This window comes from Poecile atricapillus, chromosome 13 (assembly GCF_030490865.1).
Source record: "Poecile atricapillus isolate bPoeAtr1 chromosome 13, bPoeAtr1.hap1, whole genome shotgun sequence".
NCBI lineage: Eukaryota > Metazoa > Chordata > Aves > Passeriformes > Paridae > Poecile > Poecile atricapillus.
Genome location: NC_081261.1, coordinates 472,659 through 498,046, shown reverse-complemented (window position 1 = coordinate 498,046; position 25,388 = coordinate 472,659). Strand labels below are relative to the sequence as shown.

The window sequence follows — 25,388 nt, the reverse complement described above, 5'->3', positions numbered from 1 at the left end:
TCCCCGTTGGCTGTGTCCCTGTGTCCCAGCCCCGCTGGCCGGGCTCTGTCCCTGTGTCCCCGGCCCTGTGTCCCATCCCCGCTGGCTGTGTCCCTGTGTCCCATCCCCGCTGGCTGTGTCCCTGTGTCCCCATCCCCGCTGGCTGTGTCCCTGTGTCCCAGCCCCGCTGGCTGTGTCCCTGTGTCCCATCCCCGCTGGCTCTGTCCCTGTGTCCCATCCCCGTTGGTCGGGCGCTGTCCCTGTGTCCCCATCCCCGCTGGTTCTGTCCCTGTGCCCCCATCCCCGCTGGCTGTGTCCCTGTGTCCCATCCCCGCTGGTTCTGTCCCTGTGTCCCAGCCCCGCTGGCTGTGTCCCTGTGTCCCCATCCCCGCTGGCTGTGTCCCTGTGTCCCCATCCCCGCTGGCTGTGTCCCTGTGTCCCAGCCCCGCTGGCTGTGTCCCTGTGTCCCATCCCCGCTGGCTCTGTCCCTGTGTCCCATCCCCGTTGGTCGGGCGCTGTCCCTGTGTCCCCATCCCCGCTGGTTCTGTCCCTGTGCCCCCATCCCCGCTGGCTGTGTCCCTGTGTCCCATCCCCGCTGGTTCTGTCCCTGTGTCCCAGCCCCGCTGGCTGTGTCCCTGTGTCCCCATCCCCGTTGGCTGTGTCCTTGTGTCCCCATCCCCGCTGGCTGTGTCCCTGTGTCACATCCCCGTTGGCCGGGCGCTGTCCCTGTGTCCCCGGCTCTGTGTCCCCAGCCCCGCTGGCCGGGCGCTGTCCCTGTGTCCCCATCCCCGCTGGTTCTGTCCCTGTGTCCCATCCCCGCTGGCTGTGTCCCTGTGTCCCAGCCCCGCTGGCCGTGTCCCTGTGTCCCCATCCCCGCTGGCTGTGTCCCTGTGTCCCATCCCCGCTGGCTGTGTCCCTGTGTCCCCATCCCCGCTGGCTGTGTCCCTGTGTCCCAGCCCCGCTGGCTGTGTCCCTGTGTCCCCATCCCCGCTGGCTGTGTCCCTGTGTCCCATCCCCGCTGGCTCTGTCCCTGTGTCCCCATCCCCGTTGGCCGGGCGCTGTCCCTGTGTCCCCATCCCCGCTGGCTCTGTCCCTGTGTCCCCATCCCCGTTGGCCGGGCTCTGTCCCCGTGTCCCCATCCCCGGCAGTGCGAGGCTGGAGCTGTCGCTGCCCGTCGGGAGCAGCGGGCGCAGGGAGCCGGCTCCGGAGCGGCTGTGGCACGATCTGCTCCCGCAGCCGGCCCCGGTGCCAGGCCCCGGTACCGGGGCTGTCCCGGCTCCTCGGGCCATCGCGGCTGAGCTGCGGGGCCCCGCGGCCGCTGCACGCCCGGGCTTGATCCCCGCCGAGCGCCCGCCGCAGCGCACAGCCCCGGCCCAGCAGGCTGGGCGGCTCCGGGCCGTGGGAGGAGGAATCGCTCGGGGCTGATTCAGCGAGCCGAGGCAGCCAAACCGGGCGAGGATGGCACTGCGGGGCCAGCCCCGGCACTGCCCGCCAGCCCCGGGCAGCTGAAGGAGCGGGGAGCGAGCCGAGCCCGGCACCGACAGCTCGGGCTGATGTTGATCAGCGACTCCCATCTCCTGAGCCGCTCAATTCTTCCGTGCCGTGTCAGCCCTGCGGAGCGGGAGCGCTGCAGCCTGCCCGGCTGTGCCCGGTTAGGGTTAGGGTTATGGTTAGGGTGGGTTAGGATTAGGATTAGGGTTATGGTTAGGGTTAGGGTGGGTTAGGATTAGGATTAGGATTAGGATTAGGGTTAGGGTTAGGGTTAGAGCCGTCCCCTGGCTCGGGCTGACTCAGGGTGAGTCACTGCGAAGCTGCAGGCGCAGCGAGGGCGCTCGCACATTGGCTGCCGGCCGCAGCTCTGGATGTAGGAGGCTGCGTTCCACGCTCCGGCAGCGCAGCAGCTCTGCTCCCTGCTCCCTGCTTCCTCCTCCTCGCCCTCCGTGCAGGATTGCTGCCTGAGCCCAGGCTCTGCCTCTCGCAGGAGGAGGAAGGCATCTCAGCCGGCTCCGCTGCATGCGGGCTGTGGATGGCCCTGGCTCCTCTCCTGAAGGGGCTCCGCACTGAACATGGATGACTTGGCTCTCCTTGACCTGTTGGAGTGTCCCGTGTGCTTTGAAAAGCTCGACGCCACAGCGAAGGTGCTGCCGTGCCAGCACACGTTCTGCAAGCCGTGTCTGCAGAGGATCCTGAAATCCCAGAAGGAGCTCCGGTGCCCCGAGTGCAGGACCCTGGTCCTGGGCAGCATTGAGCAGCTGCCCTCCAACCTGCTCCTCATTCGCCTCCTGGATGGAGTCCGGTGTGGACAAAACGTCACCAGGTTCGGCTCGATCCAGAGGTCCGGGCTCCTCTCCTCCCCCGCCTCCATCAGGAGGGTCCCCAGGGGGCTGCAGCTGCACCAGCACCGGCTGGCAACGAATCCCAGGGTTCACATGGAAGGGGTAAGGAGATTCTTAGTTCTTTCTTTTGCCCACGAGCATAGAAAGGTTCCTGCTGCGTGCCCGGAGCCAGGAACTTTCCCTGTTAGCAGCACTGCAGTGTTTGAAGTGAGACTGAGTGTTTCGTTTGCAAATTTGGCTGCTGTTTCGATGTGATATTTGACTGTTTCAAGTTCACCGCAGCAGAAATTGACTCCCAGGCTGAGACAAAGCCTTTCTCCCTACAAAAACTTCCGACCAGCTCTTTTCTCCCAGAGTTTTCAGATGCTTCCTGGCTTTTGAGGGCATTTCAGGTGCTTGGACTTTTGGGCAATACACTGCTTTTGACTGATAGCGATTAAGTCAGTAATTGCAGAGCTGTAACTGTTAGTGGTGGAGAAGGTATTTCCATAGCTGCACCTCAGTTTCCCTGCACTGTAAAAGAAGGGGGGGTGCCCAATGCTGCTGCTGTTGTTACTTCCAAAGTTCTTGATTTTCACTAGTTAAAAATATTAAATTTGACTCACAACTGTACCTAGGGATGATTTACTAGGCTAATTTTAAAATTCTAAGTTCTTTCCTTCATTTTCTTTAATAACACAAAAGCTTTTCTCGAATAATGAGGAATTGATATTAGACCCGTTAAAAGAGCTTGGCTGAGATGGAATTCAGGGTAGAGACTTGTGTCTTCACCTTTCCCACATTATATTCCTGGATTTCCATTTGTCTCACCTGAACTGTTCTGTACAATGTCTGTAAAACCTTCCAGCAGCACTCAAGCTTGGCTGAAAGGGCTTTGGATGGCAGAGCCTGGCCAGAGCTGGGAGCTGTAGAGGCTGGGCAGGCACGGCACAGGTGCCATGCCTGTCCTGTGGCTCTGAGCTGGCACGGCACAGGTGCCATGCCTGTCCTGTGGCTCTGAGCTGGCACAGCACAGGTGCCATGCCTGTCCTGTGGCTCTGAGCTGGCACAGCACAGGTGCCATGCCTGTCCTGTGGCTCTGAGCTGGCACGTGTGTCCCAGGGAATCTCTGTGGTGTGGGTGAGGGATCTGGATGGATCACACACCCGAGCAGGCACCCCTGGGGAGCTGCTCTCTCTCTCTCTGTGTTCCCCCTGTGCAGGCCTGAGCCCGAGGCACCGTGTCCCTTTCCCGGTGTGGCACAGCCAGGGACAGGCTGGGGGCGGCGAGTGGCACTGCCCAGAGCACTCTCCTGGCCACAGCACCCCGGGGAACGGGGCCAGGGGCACCCTGGCAGCTCCTCGGGCTGCCACTGGCTCCTGGCAGGGCCCCTGCTCTGACCGAGACCCTCGCTGGGAGCTGCAGGAGCTGCTGGGGCCATCGGTGCAAGGGCCAGAGCGACAGGGACAGGCTGCAGCCACTGCTGTCCTGGGCACCATTCCAGCTGACAAGGAAAAGGTGGTAGTTTTTCCAATTGGACTCTCCTGGCCCTGGATAAAAGAGCACAAATACGCTTGTCTGGTTTTCTTCTCTCTCATTCATTTTGTGTTTCTTTACCTGGTTCTCAGGACAGGTAGGAACTTGCTGCTGGTGTATAATGGCAACATCCATCCATCTATAGCTCCCAAGAGCTTTTAAGAGCAACTTAAGACCAAACTCCTGGGAATCAGCAGAGCCAGTGAGTGCTGGGGAAGCAGTGGCTGTGGCTGACTCCCTGGCACTGGGACAGACCTCTGAGCTCCTGTGCCTCTCTTGGATGGGATATAAAACACATTACAGTGAAATGCTCTTACACTTAATTAGGTACTTAATTATAAAACACTTTGGAATCCTCTGCTGCAAGGTGAAGAATGTAACCTATTAGTCACATTTTGGTTTTAGTGGTTTTAAATACCTGCATTCAGGACCAGATGTTACTTTGGGTACTCCAGTGGGATGGTGATGGATTTGGAGCCTCCCCTAAGCTGGCACTCAGTGACAGCAGCACGTCACCCAGCACAGCAGGGACACCTTTGAAAGTGCCTGTGCAGTGCAAAAATGAGACAGTGATGAGGGTGATTTGTCAGCACCCTGCCACATGGATGCTTCCAGGGTCACCTGAAGCAATCTGGGTAAGCAGAGACCTCCAGATGTTTGTGAACCTCAGAGCAGATTATTTTATTCAAGAATCGTGGTGAGAGCAGCTGCCCTGCAGTGCTGCTCACCCCAGCACAGCTCTCCCCTGGCTACTCAAACTGCAGTGCCCATGTGCTGCTGCAGCTGGAGGTCACCAAAAAACAGACTGCTCCAACCTGCAAGGGCTGCTGATTACCCCAACACTATCCTTGTGCTACAGAGCAACTGCAAGTGATGTGCCTCACACAGCTCTGCAGCCAGAGCCACCACCCATCCAGGATAGGGGCCAGCATTTGGCTTTACCAAGGCTGTTCTATAAAAAAACTTCCTTTACTCCCTGGAGCTGAGAACATCACAAGTTTGATCAAAGTTTCTCTCTCAGCAGAGATGTTTCCTTGCCAGCTCTTTGCTCTTCATGCTCATGAGCATCCATGAAGGCAAAAAATAAAATCAATCCCCCATCACCCAGCAAGCCAAGAGCTCGTCTCTTTCTGAGCAGGAGGAGCAAGCAGGCCCCCACAGAGCTGCTGGATTAGCACAAATACAGCGCTGGGTTTGTGGTCAGGAATTTCCCAGAGCCAGTTGTTAAAAAACAGGGAATTTTCTAATTACAGCTCATCCCAAGCGATTTATTTGCTGGCATTTAAATCCCTTTTGAATCCACTTCCTACGAGCTAACGTGGCTGGGCACGTGCTGGGTTTGTGCACATGGACCTGTCCATGCATAAGCACGGCCTGGCTGTGTTCCCCCAGCTCTGGGCCCCTGCACTGCCCCACAGCTGCTCCTGGCACCCCAGCCAGGCCTTCAGATCCTGAACATCAACGCAGAGAGGACAGGACTTCGGATTTGCAGAATCTCCACATAACAAACTGTCTGGAATTTAAGCATAAAAGGACTTGCTGGGAGGTGTATGTGTAAATAAGGCACGCTGAAGCCTTTGAACTCTTAGGAGCTGCCCCTGGCATGTGCCAGGTGTGGTTACAGCTTGTGCTGAAGCTCCTCCTCAGCTGGCTGCAGCCCCAGCGTGAGCTGGTGAGCAAACAGGCCACGTGTGCTGAGGTGTGCACGAGCCTCCCACTCCTCGTCAGGGGGAGAGGATGACCCAGCTGCACCCTGCACATGGCAAAACTCCATCCAGGCCCCTGAACAGCTGCTTGGGTGCTGAACTTTGTCATGCAACAAGCATGGGACAGTGAGCCAGAGGAAAAAAGTTCCGAGTATGACAGCTTGCCTTAGGAAAACACGGACCACGCAGATTTAACTGTGACTTGGGCTATTTTCTCTTCGCATGAACTGAGCGCTCAACACCCCCTTCCAGCATTTCATGGGAGATAGACAGATAACACCTCTATTGGGATAAAAATACTCTGCACTCCAACGTCCCACCTTCACACGGACGTCTATAGATAGTGCTTGCGTCTTGGTGTTTTCTTCTCCTCCAGAATCATCTCCAACTCCTTTCTGCATTTGACAGACAGGACTTGGGTTGCTGGAGCTTCTTGAAGTCTTGTTCAAAGCAAACTCCATGTTTGCACCTGGCAGAGGCAAGAGAGTTTCCTGGCTCCCTCACTGGGCCAACCCCCTTCCCACCCTCCCCAAACCCCCAGCAGTTCCCAGCGAGGACCTCCAAATGTGTGTGCCGTCCCCTGGGGCTGGCCAAGCGCTCTGGGGATGTCACACCCGCGGTGCTGCCAGCCTGGCCTCTGCCTGCCACAGCATCCTCACACCCCACAGCTGCTGGGGCCACCACAGAGCCCCTCAGCTGCACACAGGGATGCTTCATCTGGCTACAAAATTCTGTGTGCTCTTACGGCCTTTGTGGAGAAAGGATTTGTCCCAGGTCTCCCCCACTGCTGTGTCCTGTCAGGGCTCATCTCACTCGAGCAGAACGAGGAGCTGCTCCCACAGTGCTGGTGGCCCCTTGTGCCAAGCATTGGTGTGTTTCTCCCTCTGCATGTAATTCTAGCACTTGTACCTACTACAGAGAGAGTGAGGACAACAAACCCCCCAAAATCTGTGTGAGCAAGAGCCAGCACAGGGCACTCCTGGGTGGTGCCCCGGGCAGTGGAAAGCCCAAAGACCTCCACAGCCAGCAGCAGGAGCCAGTTTCCCTGGTTTTACAAAATTAGGTACCAAGCTGCAAACACATAAAAGTGTTTTAATTTGTTTCCAAGGCAATGAGTCAGGCTCAGATGGCGAGTCAGGAATAGCACAGCAGGGCTCCTTTGCGAGCTCACCTGCGCAGTGCCGTGGTCAGCCAGGAGCCTCTGAGTCCCCCTCCTCTCCCATTGTCCCCGCTGTTCTCTGGCCACGTCCCTGTGTCCGTGCAGCTGGTGGCTGGCCTGAGTTTGTCGCTGTCCCTCCAGAGGGAAGGGTGGGAAGGAGGCACAGTGCCATGCAGCTCTGCAGCGTGCCAGGGCTGGAGGCAGCAGGTGGGACATGGGAGAGCTCTCCCTCCCTGCTGCCAGCACCAGCTCGGCTTGCAGAGCGTCCAGGCCCGCTGCCCACTGGCAGAGATGGCCACGTTGCCCAGGGCTGGCAGCGCTGGCTGAGGAGCCACATCAGAGCTCCCTTTCCCGGTGCAGGGAGGCCACTGAGGCAGCAGGACAGGGCGCAGGAGCAGCAGGAGGGAGCAGGATGCAGGTTTCCTCCCTGCACAACAAACAGTCTCTTCTGAGAACAGTGCTGCTGAAGCAGAGCATCATGACTGGGCACGCCAAGGGCTGACACAGTTTGTTTTCCGTGCAGCTTAAAGCCATGACACACAAGTTAACCACTGCCCGGGACTGCTGACAGCAGCACAGACTCATCTGATCCAGAGCAGCGAGCCAAGAGGTGTGAGAGGGTTTCGTTCAGCCTGAGCTGGCTGGCGCCTGGTCCCCAGCACGCCCCTGCCACGTCCTCCCTTTCAGAGCTGTCCCTGCTCTCCCTGTGCCCCTGTAGCTCTGCCAGCACTCAGGAGCAAAGCCACACTCTGCTCCAGCTCCAGCCCTGGCATTCCTCCTGCTCAGCTGAGCGTTCCCCGTGTTTCACATCATAGCAAAGTGGAGCCTGACCCAGCTGTGTGCTCCTGGGCAGCCCTGGCAGCAGCACCAGCACATGGCCAGGCGCTCCTCTCAGGGCTGGCTGCCGGCACTGGAGCCTCAGCATCGCTCATCCTCTGCATCAGAGAAGCTGCTCTGTGTTTTCTTTAATCATTTCCTCCATTTTCTGTGTCACCTTTGCATGCCAAAGCCAGGCCATGTTCAGAAGTGATGTGAGCCTTGATGCCATGGTACTCCAGGGCTGTGAGTGAGCAAAGGGCAGAGCTGCTCCCACTCCCTCTGCCATTGTCCCAGCAGCTTCAGCCATGCAGATGGAGCAGCACAAAAGCAGCTAAATCCATGCAATTCACATCCCCAGCATCTCCCCACGATGCCCAGTTGGCTCAGGAGCAGGTGGCCACCAGCATTAGCCATGGCCAGTGCTGGCCTCCCCTTTGGGCAGGCCCAGGAGGGATTGGGGCAGCTCCAGGGCTGACGTGAGCAGGAGGGACTGGCTTTGTGCACACAGTCTACGTGTGCTTGGAAGACAGGAACAATCCTCCTCAGGGAAGAAATAATTCAGAAACCACCCAACTGTCTGAATCCTCAGAATATAATTATGTGAAGAGATTGAAATGACAAGTTCACTTTTGAAGGTTTTGTTCCCTGTGACAAGGCTGAAGTTATCTCCTCTGCTGAAATGCAGAAAAACAGAATTGTAATGGCAATTAATTTACATTCAAATAGCTCTTTTCATCCACCTGGATCCTGCAGAGCCCTGAACTGTGCTAGCTGAGCACACAGCAGGTGATGGGGTTCATTCATGCCACGGAGACATGGGCAGTTGTGGCAGGATGCTGGAGGCAGCTCTCAGTAATCAGAAGGGATGGAGATGTCATTGATCATCTCTATAAAACACTGACATGTGCACTTCCTTCAGTGGCAGCGTGTGGATAATGCCCAGTGTGAGTCACAGCTCAGCAGGAGCATGGCCTGGGCTGTGCCCTCAGATGTGTCCTGGGGTCAGTGGACACTCAGGGTGAGCCATTCACACTGCCTGCTCTGTCCTGTCTCAGTGGACACTCAGGGTGAGCCATTCACACTGCCTGCTCTGTCCTGGGGTCAGTGGACACTCAGGGTGAGCCATTCACACTGCCTGCTCTGTCCTGGGGTCACTGGACACTCAGGGTGAGCCATTCACACTGCCTGCTCTGTCCTGGGGTCAGTGGACACTCAGGGTGAGCCATTCACACTGCCTGCTCTGTCCTGGGGTCAGTGGAGACTCAGGGTGAGCCATTCACACTGCCTGCTCTGTCCTGGGGTCACTGGACACTCAGGGTGAGCCATTCACACTGCCTGCTCTGTCCTGGGGTCACTGGACACTCAGGGTGAGCCATTCACACTGCCTGCTCTGTCCTGTCTCCTGTGGGCAGCTCCCATCAGATCCATCCCTTGGGATTGACTGCAGAGACGTTCAGCAGCTCCCCTGCTGAATGTGAGGAGTTATACCCTGCTCATTGCAGATAATCACAGAGTGCATTTCTCTGCTGGGAAGAGATGCCCCAAATTGCTTCCTCACACACATATACATATTTTTAATCTTTGTTTTGTGCGGAGGGAGACTCAGAGGCATTGGATGTCTGCCCAGCACAACTGATGCCAAATGCCAAAAATAGTGAAAAAAATGAAATCTCTTCTCCCTTACTGGCCTCAAATCCACTGAGAATGGGGACAAGGAGTTGAAGTGCATCTGCCATGACCATCCCTGCTGGCAGAGTGGCCAAGGAGAGAACAGCATCTCCCGCAGAGACGGTGCTGGTGCAGAGGGGTTCTGCTCCACTCCTGGCACTGCCTGCTGCCTTCTCTCCCCAGGGCTCCCCCACTCTCTCCAGGCACCCCCCTGGCAAGGGGCACCTGGGGCTCAGCCACCCTGAGAGCCTGAAGTAACTCCTGGGTCTCACTCAGGCATGATGGAAGAGAAAGCAGAGAGGAAAATCAGGAAAAATGAAGCAGCATCGAAAAATGTTCCAGGCACCCCCAAAACTGGTTTCTTCACTGTAGATTCTCTCTCTCTGCTACTGGGCAGCAATACTCTACACAAACTTTCAGCTGAGCTTTTCCCAAGGCTGCTCCCAGGGTTTTCTCACTGGGATGTTCAGCAGAGTCCAAGGCTGCAGGAGGGACCAGCCAGCGTGGGCAATTCTGAGCACTTGCTGCTGCTCCCACCCTGCTAAAATGAAATGCTGCTTTGGATTAGCTAAAAGCAGCTGGACATACAAACGGGAGATGAGCCCATGAAAACAAAGCAGGTCCTCCTCCCCCTGCCAGGAGCATGTTCTGGCCCAAGAAAGCTCCCCCTCTGCCCTCAGCCACCTCCAGGCACTCCTTGTCTTTATCACAGGTTAATTAGCACCCCAGTTTCTGCCTTTGCAATTAACCTACTTTACATAAAGCAAAACAGATCCCTTGCAGAGGATCTGGGACAGCAGGAGTGGGCAGAGAGCAGCCCAGGCTGAGACAGGGCTCAGAGCAGCTCAGAGCTGCAGCTGCAGCAGAGAGGGGATGGCCCGTGACCATCCCCAGCCCCAGCACCCTGGCTGACACAGCCTGGTTCCGTTGTTCTTTTACACCCTGCAAACACCTTAAGAAACAGGGACTTTGCGTGTCTTTCTGAAATCTTCAGCTTGCAGCTTTATTTTGTGACTGGCCTGTACAGTAAAAACCACATTAGTTGCTCCTTGAGGGTAGGTAAAGGCTTAGTTTATGTCCCAAATAAAGAATTGGGAAATCAATTGGACATTTTTCCTCAGTATCTCACAAGCCAAACAAAATTTCTTTTAAAAAAATTAAAATACTTACAGATGTTGGAAAAAGCTGAGTTGGGTAGGGAGATTTGAAAGGGCAGAAAAGTGTGAGGAAAGGGTTAAAGAGGAGGGGAAGAGCTGAAGGTTGTGAGTGTGGTCAGAGGAAGAAAGAACCCATTCATCCAACCATCCATGCATCCAAGTGGAGGGATGTGTTCAGCCAGAGTTAGCACCACAAACACACCTAAACACGGGCATTTATCCCGGTCTGCCCTGCTGTCTCATCCCTTTGCCTGCTGAAGGAAGAATATTCCAGACTCTCAGCACTCTGTTGCTTGCTCCCTGCTCCCAGTTAGCACCAGATATGCATTTCATTTCAGAGTTTCTCTTCTTTTTAATACATTTCCATAACTCGTTCATGCTGCCTTTAATGTTTTGCCGTGTCCTGCCGTTCCCTCACATCCCAGACGTTGCTGCTCCTCCTTCCCAAGCCCTTTGTGAAAGCCCCGTTTGTTTTCTGGCTGCTCCCGAGGCAATCCGAGCTCTGTGTCCCCCGCGCTGGTGCAGCAGCTGCCGGTGGCCCGGAGGGAGAGCTGCTGTCCCTGTTCTGTGTCCCCAGGCTGCTCTCCTCACTGTCCAGCTGTGTTTGCACAGCCCTGGCACAGATGTGATCCCTGCTCTTCTGATGGAGAGCAGCACTGGCCCAAGCCTCCCTTTCCTGCTGCTTTTCTCCCAGCGATGTGCTGTCTGTGTCACTGAGCCAAGCACATTGTTTACTGGGAGCACAAATTAAGAGAGAGAATGATTTAATTAGAACTAAACATTAAACTAATTGCTTCCCATTTCAAAGGCTTTGAAGTAAAAGCAGTACATGAAATTTTCCTCTTCTTGGTTCCTTTTCCCTACCAGGCATCAGGGTTTGGGGATGCTGGAAGATGCCCTCTTTCCAAAAACTTAACAATTTCCATGGGAAATTCAATCTTTTCCACACTTCTGGAAACTATTGTCTACCCTCATGAAACCCATGTCTACCCTCCTGACCTCTGAAAAGTGACTGAGAGAGAGGGAGCTCTGCAGGAGTCCTGCCTGAGCCCTGGGCACAGACACGGGTGGATGTGGGGAAATGCTCAGAAAAAGGCAGGAAATCTGGAATGTGTCACTGAACAGAAGCCTCCTGTGGGAGGGGGTGACCGTGGGGAAACTGCAGGGCACGCTCCTCAGCATGCCACAGCAGCTGGCAGCCTCTAAAGAGAGAAGGACAATCCAGATGTGCAGAACCCAGGGAGGAAGCAGCTGAACCTTGTCCCCGGGTACCGGCGCTTCTGCTGAAAGCTGATCCAGGCTGTAGAGCCAGGGAAAATCCCAGCACACCAATGTCCCAGCACGGAGCTCGCACAGCTGTGCCACCAGCTAAGAGGCCAGGAATGGAGCTCAGAGTTTGGGCTGTCCCCTCAAAGTGCTGCTCTGTGCCCAGGAGCTCCACACAGAGCCCTGGTGCACACAGGGCTCAGCACAATAGCTGCTTCAGGGGAACTTGGCCACTTCATGCTGGTGAGTCAAGATCACAACACCCCTGCACCTCTTCTGGGTTTGGCACATCTCTTCCATGTCATGTCAAGCTGCAACAATGATAACATTAAGCCAGTTCTTCCCATAAGCCAGGAAAAGGCTGAAATAAACCCACAGTCATGTGTTAAAGCAGGGATAGAGCCACAGGAGCGCAGAACCTGCACTCACCCTGCTCTGCTGCGTTCTCCTGGTGGGTGACGGCCACCAGGTCGATGGCTGTAGCCTCCAGTCCTTCTGAAATAGAAATACCTGGGTCATTAAAATAGATATTGTGTTGGAGGAGCCCTTATAGCAGGCAGTAAGATCCCATGGGAAGACTAGTTTAAGGCCTTAACTGTTTCTTAATATTCTTAAACAAGTCCAGCCTGCTTTTCATCTTGATACACACTTAGCATAAGTATTTGGGAGCTTGTCTTCATTAGTAAAACCCATCAAGGAAGGATGTGGGTAGTTAATCCTAATAAATGCATGCTTAAGCCTTAGACCTCTGCATTTTTTTCCCATTAATTAGGAACGCTTTTGGGGAGCTCTGTGTCGGACGGGGCTGTTTCTTGTCCCCCCAGGTTCCACGAGCCAGGGCCCTGTACACCTACCGCGGGCACAACCCCGGGGAGCTGCGCTTCAACAAGGGGGACACCATCGTCCTGCTGCGGCAGCTGGATGAGAACTGGTACCTGGGCGAGCTCAACGGCATCAGCGGCGTTTTCCCAGCCAGCTCCGTGCAGGTCATCAAGCACCTGCCCCTGCCCCGCCCGCTCTACAGCCTGGACCTGCGGGGCCGGGCCCCGGCCGACAGCAAGGACATCCTGACCTTCCAGAAGGTACCGCCCGCAGGGCTGTGCCCGGCTCCTCGGGAGCTCTGTGCAGCTCCCTGGGGGTCCTGCAGCCCCTCGGCCCCCACTGCCAGCAGCACCCCCCGACTGCCCGGGCAGGGTGACCGACAGCATCCCCAGGAGTGCAGGGTGATCAGCAGCATCCCCAGGAGCCCGGGCAGGGTGACCAGCAGCATCCCCAGGAGTGCAGGGTGATCAGCAGCATCCCCAGGAGTGCAGGGTGACCGACAGCATCCCCAGGAGTGCAGGGTGATCAGCAGCATCCCCAGGAGTGCAGGGTGATCAGCAGCATCCCCAGGAGTGCAGGGTGATCAGCAGCATCCCCAGGAGTGCAGGGTGACCAGCAGCATCCCCAGCAGTGTGTGCAGGGTGATCAGCAGCATCCCCAGGAGTGCAGGGTGATCAGCAGCATCCCCAGGAGTGTGTGCAGGGTGATCAGCAGCATCCCCAGGAGTGCAGGGTGACCAGCAGCATCCCCAGGAGTGTGTGCAGGGTGACCAGCAGCATCCCCAGGAGTGCAGGGTGACCAGCAGCATCCCCAGGAGTGCAGGGTGACCAGCAGCATCCCCAGGAGTGTGTGCAGGGTGATCAGCAGCATCCCCAGGAGTGCAGGGTGACCGGCAGCATCCCCAGGAGTGCAGGGTGACCAGCAGCATCCCCAGGAGTGCAGGGTGACGGACAGCATCCCCAGGAGTGTGTGCAGGGTGATCAGCAGCATCCCCAGGAGTGCAGGGTGATCAGCAGCATCCCCAGGAGTGCAGGGTGATCAGCAGCATCCCCAGGAGTGCAGGGTGACTGACAGCATCCCCAGGAGTGCAGGGTGATCAGCAGCATCCCCAGGAGCCCAGGCAGGGTGATCAGCAGCATCCCCAGCAGTGCAGGGTGATCAGCAGCATCCCCAGGAGTGCAGGGTGACCAGCAGCATCCCCAGGAGTGCAGGGTGACCAGCAGCATCCCCAGGAGCTGGACAGCCCCGGCTGGTGCCAGCTCAGAGCGTCACAGGCGGAGTTCCAGGGGCTGTGGCTCCAGAGACCTTCCAGCCACCGGCTCCCCAGCACAGCTCTGTCAGCACCGGTCTAGACCTTAATTGTGCTGGGCAGTTTAGCTTGAGATGCAGGGTGTAAATGGCACCGGCACCAGTTCCTAGAAATAAAATTAATACTTGTAATGCCCATAATTATGGCAAGCTCTGCTTTGTGGCTGTTTTATAGGAGGACAGAAGCAAAACATCTTATTTGAAGCTCTAATATATATTTTTTAAATGTCTTTTTCATTTAATGAAATAATTTTAACTTCAGTAATGACTTCTTCAAGTCCAGCATTAAAAGACACGAGTTAGTTAAGGGATACATACAGCCACCAAAGAATTAGAAATTAATTCTAGAGAAGGGAAAGGTAGGGCTACTGTGGGAGACACAAAGCTCTCCTGGCTCTGACATGCAGTTTGTGCCCCATTTTATCATGTCTCCTGGGATTTACATAGGCAGAAAAATGTTTCCAGTTTACTCACAGACATGACAGGATGGCCATGGCACATGGGTACCTACACACATACTGTGGGCTTTAAACCTTATTTTGGAGAGGGAAAAAGAGGAAACCATTCCTCTTGTGAAATGACAACATCTGGGAGCCTCCTGTACCTCTCCTGCCATGTCTCCCTGTCCATCCCAGGCATCCAGCACATTGCTTCCCACGAGTGGGTGAGATTCTCCAAGTTTTGCAATTCATCAATGTCAACAGTAGATCATGATTAATTCCTCTGGCACCCATCGTGGTGAAAAACACTGTCACCACATGCCCTTTGCTGCTAACATGCTGATCAGCAGTTTCCAAGAAGTCCTGTGTGATCACTGCCCGTATGCAAACTCGGGGCCTCTCCCTCCTCAACCCCAATCCTCAACAAGTCAGGATTTTTTCAATGGGAGCAGCATCAGGCCATGAGTGTTCCAGCTGACAGAGACAGACCTGCTGGATCTGATCCTGCAGGGAATGCCAGCATGAGTGAGGGCCTCTCTGAGCCCAGGCCATACCCTCAGCTGCAGAGTTTGGTTGTCCTGCTGCCAGGTGCACCCCTGTGTGCCAGCACATGTGCCAGGGAAAGGGCAGTGAGTCTAAACATCCCTTCTGATTTAGAGTTATTGAGTACAGCTCTCCCAGCACCTCTGCCAGCCAGAGCTTTGGGCAAGGAGCGTATCGGGGGGAGCGCTCATCCTCAGTAACCCCTTGTCTTAGCACGAGTCTTTCAAACAAAATTTAATTTTGCTGTCAGCTTTGAATTGGGAATTCTACACCCAGAATTCGTCACTGACAACAGATGAGAGAAATGACAGAGCCCCAAGATTTTAAAGATAGCCTGTAACACCAGCTGACCCCTGCCCGCAGCTCTGCTGCCAGATGGGAAAGGGGAACAGAACAGTGGAGGGCTGTGCCAGGTGTAACTTCTGAAAGCCCATCCCATCTCCTGCTGTCTCTTCCAGCCCAGCAGCTCTGCTCAGCAGCTCCTGCAGGCCAGCAAAAGCCACTGGTCCCCCCAGTCCAAGGGCGCGTCCCTGCAAACGGCGTCTCCCAAGGCCAAGGCCACGGAGCCGGCGGCTTTCCCCAAGGTGCCTGACTCCAGACGGAAAAGTCTGCGGCAGTTCTCCATCACCACGGCCCTCAACACCCTGAACCGCATGGTGCACTCGCCCACCGACCGCCCGGCGCTGGAGATCAGCTCCCCCGTGCTCATCAGCTCCAGCAACCCCAGCGTGGCCACCCAGAGCAGCGAGAAAGCCGAGCCCCCCTGCGGGACCCCTCTGCAGGTGAGGCAGCGGCAGCGCCCAAACCTGGCATGGTCCTGAGGGACACCGAGCCTGGGAACAAACCTGGCATGGTCTTGAGGGACACCGAGCCTGGGAACACACCCAGCATGGTCCTGAGGGACACTGAGCCTGGAGCCAAACCTGGCATGGTCCTGAGGGACACTGAGCCTGGGAACAAACCTGGCATGGTCCTGAGGGACACCGAGCCTGGAGCCAAACCTGGCATGGTCCTGAGGGACACCGAGCCTGGGAACAAACCTGGCATGGTCCTGAGGGACACCGAGCCTGGGAACAAACCTGGCATGGTCCTGAGGGACACTGAGCCTGGGAACACACCTGGCATGGTCCTGAGGGACACCGAGCCTGGAGCCAAACCTGGCATGGTCCTGAGGGACACTGAGCCTGGGAACAAACCTGGCATGGTCCTGAGGGACACCGAGGCTGGGGCTGAGGTACAGGGCCGGGGCAGTGTCAGGGCAGCGCCAGAACAGTACCGGAGCTGTGTGAGATCAGTGCCAGGGCAGTGTCGGGACTGTGTGAGTGCAGTGCCAGGGCTGTGCCAGGGCAGTGCCAGGGCAGTACCGGAGCTGTGTGAGATCAGTGCCAGGGCTGTGTCGGGACTGTGTGAGTGCAGTGCCAGGGCAGTGCCAGGGCAGTGCCGGGGCTGTGCCGGGGCTGTGCCAGGGCAGTGCCAGGGCAGTGCCAGGGCAGTGCCAGGGCTGTGCCAGGGCTGTGCCGGGGATGTGCCGGGGCTGTGTGAGTGCAGTGCCAGTGCAGTGCCAGGGCAGTGCCAGGGCTGGCCAGGGCAGTGCCGGGGCAGTGCCAGGGCTGTGCCGGGACTGTGTGAGTGCAGTGCCAGGGCAGTGCCAGGGCTGTGTGAGATCAGTGCCAGGGCTGTGCCGGGGCTGTGTGAGTGCAGTGCCAGGGCTGTGCCGGGGATGTGCCGGGGCTGTGCCGGGGCAGTGCCAGGGCAGTGCCAGGGCTGGCCAGGGCAGTGCCAGGGCAGTGCCGGGGCTGTGCCGGGGCTGTGCCGGGGCTGTGCAGGGCTCCCAGCGCAGGATCTCCCTGCCAGGCGCTCCCACACCACGCCGGACGCATCTCGGCCCATAAAAGGGAACAGTTCTGCCTCTTCCTCCTCCTCCTCCTCCTCCTCCTCCTCCTCCTCCCCCGGCTGCCAGGCCGGGCCCAGGCGGAGCCAGAGGCAGTTTGCAGGGCTGGCTGTGTCTGTGCATGTGCCTGTTGTGCAAGTGAGGGCAGCGGGCACCCCCGCCCTCCTCCCCGCCGCCGGGCTCCCTCCCCGGGCACGGCAGCGGATCCCTGGCTGGCAGTGGAGAGCTGGCAGAGCCCGCAGCTGCCCCCAGCACTCCCCTTTCCTGGGGACAGACCCAGTGCAGCGCCCGGGAGCTCCCAGGGGATGGCGAGAGCCTCCCTCCCCTCGGGGCACCGCGGGCACAGGGAGCGCAGCGCTGGAAAGGGAGATGGAGCGACAGAGGGATTTCGGGAGAGGGAGGGTGTTAAACACTTTGTACTTAAAAGGGCTTGCAAGGTACTAGCGGGAGATCAGCAAAAGTGAACGCTGAAATCAGTTATACGTGACTCGAAAATATTTCTTTCGGTCTTTTTTCCCCTCTGCATCTTGCAAATGCAAAGGCAGCTTTGAGGATGCGATAAATGCTGGGCTGCTCCCAGACACAGGGGAACACAAAGATGAAAAACATGGAGCTTTCCACCCAGAAGGGGACATTTCAGCACAGTTCCATCAGGAAAACCAGCAAAAGGCTGTCATTTTGTTCCAATGCAGAAAAAAAGAAACTCCAAATTAATAAAACAGAATTATAATTTCCAGTCAACTCTGTGAGCACCTGGTCCAATTCTGCCTGGACTAGAAAACAAGGAATGCAGAGAAGGTTTGAAGCTTCTGCCTGAAGACCTGCCACTCCAGGTCTGAGACAGAAGCTGGAATTGCTGGGGTGTTTTAATTAATTTAATTTACTGGAGAGCACCAGAGCGGGTGAGTCACTTTTCTGTTTTCCGAGGTCCTTGCCAAGCCAGTGCTCCAGCACCGCATTACAGACATGACCACTAGAAATTAGATTTGAAACGAACATGAGATTAAAGCCCCAGCTTGCATCATTAAAGATCCTGTGGTCGTTGCTGGAGAGCACAGCTGCCAGCCACATGCAAGCACAGCGGTTCCGCTGCCCCGAGCTTCCCGGGACGCTGCTGCCACCGCCCTGGGAGCTCTGTCCACAGCAGGGCAGGGTGTTCATCCTCAGCAGGGCAGGGTGTTCATCCTCAGCAGGGCAGGGTGTTCATCCTCAACAGGGCAGGGTGTTCATCCTCAGCAGGGCAGGGTGTTCATCCTCAGCAGAGCAGGGTGTTCATCCTCAGCAGGGCAGGGTGTTCATCCTCAGCAGGGCAGGGTGTTCATCCTCAGCAGGGCAGGGTGTTCATCCTCAGCAGGGCAGGGTGTTCATCCTCAGCAGGGCAGGGTGTTCATCCTCAGCAGGGCAGGGTGTTCATCCTCAGCAGGGCAGGGTGTTCACCCTCAGCAGGGCACAGAGTTCACCCTCTCAGCACGGCACAGCCAAGGCTCCTCACAGCAGGCTGGGTCTGGCCGGGAAGGAGTCACTGCTGGCTGGGCTGGGGGACGTTTCGTGCTGCAGAAGGGACAGCCTGGCAGGAGGGCAGCCTGGCAGGAGAGCAGCCTGGCAGGAGAGCAGCCTGGCAGGAGAGCAGCCTGGCAGGAGAGCAGCCTGGCAGGAGGGCAGCCTGGCAGGAGAGAGTCCTGGGGATGCCAGGCTGCCTGCTGCCATCCTCCTGAAAGCCAAAAGGGCAAAGGCAGAAGCCAGAGGGACAAGTCAGAGTGTGCCCAGCTGGCACAGACCCACACCTTTGGTAGCTGGGACCTGCAGAGCCCAGCAAGCACAAGGGACACAAAGCCGCACTCGGAAAAGGAACAGGAACAGCCCGCAGGCAGGTGCTGGGCTGGGGGTCGTGGCTGGGGGTCAGCAGACACTGGGCACAGGACACCCAGAGCCCCTCAGCAGGGGGACACCAGCCCAGCTGAGAGAGGAGGAGGGACAGGGAGGGGGACAGCCCAGCACACTGCTCGTGACCACGCTGGCACAGCAGGGACAAGGAGTCACCCTCCGGTCCTGGTGGGCAATGAGTGGCACAGCACAGGGCACAGGCAGCTCAGCAGCACAAACGGGGCTGCAGCTCCTCCCTGGAGCAGCAGACCCCAGCAGGAGCACAGCGGGGACAGCAGGGTGGCTGGCACCGCTCTGCAGGTACAAAACAACAGCGGGGAAGGGACCGGCTGGGGATCTGTCACAGGGGCTCGATGATCCTGGAGGTCTTTTCCAGCCGAAATGATTCCAGGATTCTGAGTCTTCCTCTTGCTGCCTGGTCTTTTTTTAAGTCAATAGCTCCAGACTCTTCTATTTCCTGAAATGTTTGGTGGTTTTTGAAGGGTGGGTGGAGCCAGTCAAACGTTAGCTGCTCCTCCAGTGGCTGAATGCAGCTGATAACCAGGTAAATTCTTTGTTTTCTTTGCTTCCTTTCTCCCGTAGGTCAGCACCTCTTACTACCCCTCACCAGGAGCGCTGGGGCCCCCGGCAGCCATCGTCACCCTGCCCCACCTGCAGCAGCACGGGCCAGCTCACCTGTACGTAAGGAAACTGAAATGCTCTGGGGGACACGCTGGGATTTCCTGTAGCCTCAGCATGAGCTCGCTCCTGCCAGGCAGGAGGTGCAGACAGACCAGAGCACAGCTTGGATCCAAATGCAGATCCGTGTAGGAATGGACCTGGCTGGTCTAAGCAGGGGGTGGCAGAAGCCTGGTATCACAGCTGAGCGCATCTTTCTGCCTCACTGCAGAATCTATGGAGAAATTATATTTGTCAACAATACATTTTAATTTTTTTTAAGTGTAAAGAAACCAGTTACTCCTTTAGTGCCTCCAGTTATTTCTGACAACTTTCACAGAGTTAAAATTTGCAGATAACACCCTATGATGATTACATCAAGGTAAGATTCACCACCCTGGAACTTTAGTAAAGAGTAAAATAACAACAGCATCACGACACGCTGTTTACACAGCACTCAGCCCCCCTGGTACAGAGGCAGGCTGTGGGAACGCTGGTGGCCAGGAGTAGCACCCACAGCTGAGCGCTGTGTTGGGACCCACACACACCATCATCAATCAGCCAAGACTCCAGCACACACTTAATCCAAAGGACAAGAGAATTCCCAAGACCTTAAACTAATTTTCAGAAGGATGGTGTGAGGGCATCCCACCAGCTGCATGGTTTGCACAGAGGCAGTGTCAGCCCAGCACCTGCACAGCCTCCCCTTGAGGTGGCTCCTGAACAGCCATGAGCTGTTCCAAACCCCGAGAACGCCCTGAAGCCACCTGGGCTGGGGCAGACCCCGAGGGAGCAGCCCCTCACACAGCCTGGCCCAGCAGGGCAAACCTTCAGATTCTTGTCATGAACAACAGGGAGAGAGAAACCCTTCAAAGAGTTCTGGAGTAGCCCCTGACCTTCCAGACACCCCTTGTGTTGTTTCTGTTTTGTAAGTAACACCTGATAATTGCAGTGTTGGGCTGTAACTCATTGATTCTTGGGGTAGATTACATCCCCCTTGAAAAAACAACAGTGCAATTAAATGTGTTACACTGGAGACAAATTCAAGTTCTTTAAAGAACAGATAGGGAAAAGTTTTGAGAAATGCACCATTTTCTTTGCTGCTGTTTTGCTGTGAGCTTACACTTGGGTCATTGCAAAGAACAAAGCTTCAGCCCTTGGTCCCAATCCCAGAATCACAAAAGAGAGGTCTAGGGGGGATTTCAGACTAATTTCTAGTCTGATTTCCTCGCTGTCCTGGAGTGGACCCATGTACCTCCTCCTGCCTCCTGCTCGGTCTGCTTCATTCTCCATGGCCTCCAGTGGCAGCGCCCCCAGTCCTTGTGCTGCAGTCGAGGAGGAGGAGGAGGGAGGCAGGAAGGAAGGACGAGAATGGTGCTTTTCCCTGGGCCTCCAACACCTCCTGGCGATGCTCCAGGCAGGTAGATCCAAGGCCTCTGGTTTCAAAGGCAGAATTGCCTGATGCTATCTTTAACACCATAACTGTGCTCTTTCAAGAGCTTTGCCTTAGGACAGGTACTTGTCCTGATCGTGCTTCTGATGGAGCACTCGCTGTGTGATGTGCAGAGCAGCAGCTGGGAGTCCCCAGCGTTTGTCACCCTGGGCTGGCACTTCTAGGACAGAAACCATCCTCCCGAGCTGCTTTGTTCTCCATTCCTGCTGCCTTTTCTTTTATTCATGTCCCTTTTGGCCTGAGGTGACAGGCTGTTTCCTCCCTGCGAGTTCTCTCCACAAACGGCAGCACCCAAACCTGGATGCAGCCCTGGCTGAGGAGGCTCCGGGCAGGCAGCAGCTGCTCCGGCAGAGGCGGCAGCATCCCCCGGCCCAGCTGGGATGCTCCAGCCTGCACGGGGGGCTCTGCCTCCCCTCACAGCCTCTCTCCGCAGGTGTGTGGCTCTCCACTCCTACGCCGCTCACGCACCGGACGAGCTGGAGCTGCAGAAGGGAGAAGGGGTCCGTGTCTTCGGCAAGGAGCAGGACGGGTGGCTGCGGGGCATGTCCCTGGTCACGGGCAGAGTCGGCCTCTTCCCCAGCAACTACGTCACCCCCCTTTTCAGGTCTGGGATGCCTTAGGTGAAACAGAAACGTGCAGAGGGAAGGGGGTAACACGGAGAACCTGGGCTCTTCTTGTTTCCATAGAGAACCCGTGGCAAGGCATCCCCTCGGTACTGACAGGGGACCCCCAGCGCTGACCAGGGCCGGGGGTCCCTCGCCAGGCGGGATGGCACCCGGCAGCTCCGGCTCTTCTTTTCCTGCAGGAAATCTAGTCTCTCCGACTCGAAGATGCCTTCCCTGTACACCTCGTGGACGCTGTCGACCTCCTCGCTGTCCTCGCAAGGGAGCGTGTCCGAGAAGGGCCCGAGGCAGAGCAGAGCCCTGCGGCCGCTGCTGCTGCCCGTGCCCGTCCCTGTCCCCGGCAGGACCGCGGGGACACCGGCCCCGCTGCGCCGCGGCCGCGGCAGCAGCAGGAAGAGTAAGTGCCCGGGGGGCTCTGGGGGGAGCACAGGGACACATTCCCCCAGCCACAGCGGCTCCTGGCTCCCACAGCCCTGCTTGGCCCCGGCCCTGGCTGCCCTGGGAATCCCGGGGGGTTTGACACAGCGTGGAAAAATTCCTTCAATGCTTTGTGCAGAGCTCTGTGTTTATCCTTTTTCCAAGGAGGCTGCAAGGTTTATCTTCATCCCATTCACGCTGTTTTGTAATTCACTTCCAAGAGTATCCGGGGACCGGGTGCTGCGTTCCCAGCCCTGGCAGGGAGCGCTGCCCGTGGTTTCACACCTGCGGTCGGTCCCGGTGCACAGGGTGGGCACGGGGTGATCCTTGGGAGCTACAGCCCCACCGCATCCTGTGAGCAGGGCTGTCCGTGCGGGGCTGTAACCTTTGCTTACTCTGCACGGTTTGGATTCCTGACTGAATCCCTTCCCACGGCCCTTGCTCCCCAGACGGATCCCTGCAGAGGCCGGGACAGGCAGGGACCCCCGTGCAGATCAGCGGCTCCCTCCGGCGCCCCACGGCTGCGGGCCGGCCTCTGCACTTGCAGCTTTACCCGCACAGCATCGCTCCCGGAGCTGCCGTGGACGAGGCAACGAGGCCCAACTTCTATGAGGCTTCACCGGCGCTGGTGGTCAGGGGAGGGGAGAGCCGAAGCCCCTCCGTGTGCAGCTCGGTGATCCTGGATGCCAAAGACCCCCCGGTGAAGAGCGAGGCGGCTCCAAAGCCGCCCGCCTCAGCCCCGCCGTCCATCCTGGTGAAACCAGAAACCTCCCGCAACAGCGCCGAAAAGGTACAGCCAGAACCCCCCGAGCATCCCCTTGGAACCAGCAGTGACAGCCAAAACTAACCAGGGTCAAATCCCCCGAGGGCTTTTCTCCATCCTCACCAGCTTTTCTTCCACCAGAAGTCACTGGGATTGACACATGCATTAGGAAGTGGGGGATTTGATAATGTTCACATTAAGCCCTGAAGAAAGGCAGGACGCTGCAGGGGCTCTGTCCCTGTCACCAAGTTCAGTCACAAGCAAATCTCGAGACTTTTCCGAGGTCATAAATTGGGCAAGAATCTATGAGTTGGGGAGCAAATGCCACAGAACTGGTGTCAGGCAGAGCTTTGCAGAACTCCCCCATCCCCCTGATGTCGCCTGGGCTAAGCCAATTGGAATGGGAATTTCCCCTCCGACAGCCAGAGAGAAATTTCATAAAGGTAAAATCATTCTGAAAATTGCCCTAGTGACAGATCTCCCTTCCCTCAGTACCCAAAGATGTGCCCAAATGGCTCCACACGCCCCCCAAAGCCCCGACAATCTCAGAGGCAGCTCAGCATCAGCTGAGAGAGCCCCCGGCTCTGCGAGGGCAGGAGGTCCCGGTGCTTTGCTGCCTCCCGCTCTCAGACCAGCTCTCCTTGTCCCCAGTAGCTGCCAGCACTGCTCTGCTGGTCCCTGGGGCTCTCTTCATCAGCCTGGGCTTCTCTGCAGGCGCCCTGCACGGCGCAGGGAGCCAGCCGGTTCTGCGGGGAGCAGAGGGGAGGGCGGGCAGGGTCTGCTGCTCCCACTGACTCTGGCCCCTTCTCCCTGCAGCAAGTGAAGACGGTGAGGTTCCAGAACCACAGCCCGCCGCCGCCCAAGCGGCACAGCCTGCAGCCGTCGCCGAGGCTGGTCCGCAGCAGGACAGAGCCCGAGGGGCTCCTGGCCGAGCCCCGCCTGGGCCCCGAGCTGCTGCTGCTGTACTCGCCGCGCCTGGGCTCCAGCCCCCTGCACCCGCGCCGGGCGCTGCACCCCAAGGCGCTGTCCCTGGACCTCTCGGGGCAGCTGACCTTCCCCATCAAGAAGAGCTACAGCAGCATCTCTGCAAACTGAGCCTTCCTCCCCGCTCCCGCTCCTCTCCCTGGGCGCAGGGACCCCGCCGCTGCTCCCGGGGGTTTGCAGAGCCGTGGAAGCGCCCGGGGTCCCCGCTGGCCCGGGGCTGCTGGAGCACGGGGGATGTGCCCGGGGTCTCCACGGAACCCCCATCGCCCGGGCTGTGCCTGCGCTGGCCGCGGCCGCAGGGGAGGAACCGCGGCTCTCAGAAGGAATTCCGCTTGCTTTGATCTCCTCAGGGCTGCAGGAAAGCCCAGAGGTCAAACGCTGGCTCATTACCTGCCTGTCTCAGGACAAAGAAACCATTAATCAGAATCAGCTCCTGGTTCGCGCTGCCTTTGAGGGGAGGGGGTCACTCAGATTTTTTGTTAGGGTGGTTGCTCGCTTGCTTTTCTTGTTGGTTTTAGCCCAGGAATTTTAACACAGAAGTCTAAAAGGTGATTTGGAGGGCAAAGAGCCAATGGAAAGGGCTTTGCCATCACTGCAGTCACCCAGGCGCTGCAGTGAAGGCACTGAATCTCCCTTCTCCTCATTGCTTGCATTCCTCTGATCACCTGTCAGCTACCTCCTGCCCATGAGCTCCTTCCAGCCCCTTCCCACCACCCACCCACCCAGATGTGGCTGTTGTAAATACCTAAAGTGGGATTCATGGGTTTCAGATGCATGAAACATTGTCTGTGTAACAGAAAGCAGAATTCAGAGTTCACCATGCCCCAGACCCTGCTCTGCCCCAGCAGCACCAGCTCTGGCTTCCAGCTTGCCCCAGTCCAAGCATTCTGTGAGTCCCAGGGAAGCCAGCAGAGCTGTGCTGGCTCACAGCTGTGCCTGCTCTCCATCAAACCTCTGCACAACAGAATTTAGTTTTCATACTTAGTTTTCATTGCTGGTTTATCAATCAGCTGTCCTGGCCCCTCTCCTGACAAGAGAAGCTGTGCTCCCTCCAAAACTGCCCAGAAACCCCATCCTTGGTTACCTGCACACTAATCCAGGGGAGGAACTCCACTGCTCAGTGGAGACTCCCCCTGGCACAGCCTCAGAGAAGGACATTTTTTCCTAAATCTACACAAAGGGAATGGATAAAACAATTCACTACGCCACAGCCCCTGGGTCTTCCTTCTTGCAGACTTTGTGGAACAGGAAAGCTGGCTCTGCCTGTAGGGATTTTCAGTGGCACAGCAACCTCCAAGGCACAGATCTGTTCTCAGTCTGTGCTGTCACTATTCCAGCTCCTGCAGAAACACCCTGACAAGCTGAAATCATGCTCTGTGCCCAGGTATAAAAAGTGGCAGCTGCTGCAAAACTGAGGGTGAGTCCAGTTCAGCAATGCCACCTCAGAGAGAGCTGAATGCCTCGGGGGAGATGTGCTGGTTCTGTGCTGAGGACCCCAGCCATCCTTTTAAACTGAACCAGAAAGCAGCTGGCTCTGTCGCTGAGACACGTCCACATGTCCCAGCACACCCAGAAATGAGCAGAACTGCGCTCAGTCCATCAGCCCCTCTCTCCCTCTGGGAGATAAGAATGCAAACACTGGCTCCAAAACGTTTTAGTTGGAAACACCAGAGCAGCCTGGGACTGTGTAAAATCACACATTTATCATTCTTAGGAGGTTTATTCATTGGCCAACAGTCATTGCAGTTAATTTGTGAAACGCTGTGTTTAAAGTGTAATCACAGCTCAGGGCTTTTCAGGGTTTTTGTCATAAACTTCAGTATCTGTCCTATTTAAAAAGTAACATTTCCAAATATTCATGAAATCAGTGTTTAGAACCCCAAACTGTCCATGAAGTGACAAGGACTTGCCAGCAAAGCCTGTGGGAGCTCCACAGGTTGATCCCATCATTTGTGTTCCCCGTGGGAAGCAGGGATGGATCTGAGACTGCCTGGGGAC

At 57.0% G+C, this 25,388-nt stretch overlaps 1 protein-coding gene across 1 annotated transcript; it reads left to right on the top strand.

Moving 5' to 3' along the window:
- The first annotated feature begins 2,045 nt into the window (after window positions 1-2,045).
- Window positions 2,046-23,501, top strand: SH3RF2 (SH3 domain containing ring finger 2). The gene is made up of 7 exons (XM_058848904.1): window positions 2,046-2,417; window positions 12,430-12,687; window positions 15,177-15,500; window positions 19,076-19,170; window positions 21,409-21,623; window positions 22,093-22,433; window positions 23,223-23,501. Exons 1-7 carry the CDS (start codon window positions 2,046-2,048, stop codon window positions 23,499-23,501), a joined length of 1,884 nt encoding a protein of 627 aa, XP_058704887.1.
- Window positions 23,502-25,388: the final 1,887 nt, after the last annotated feature.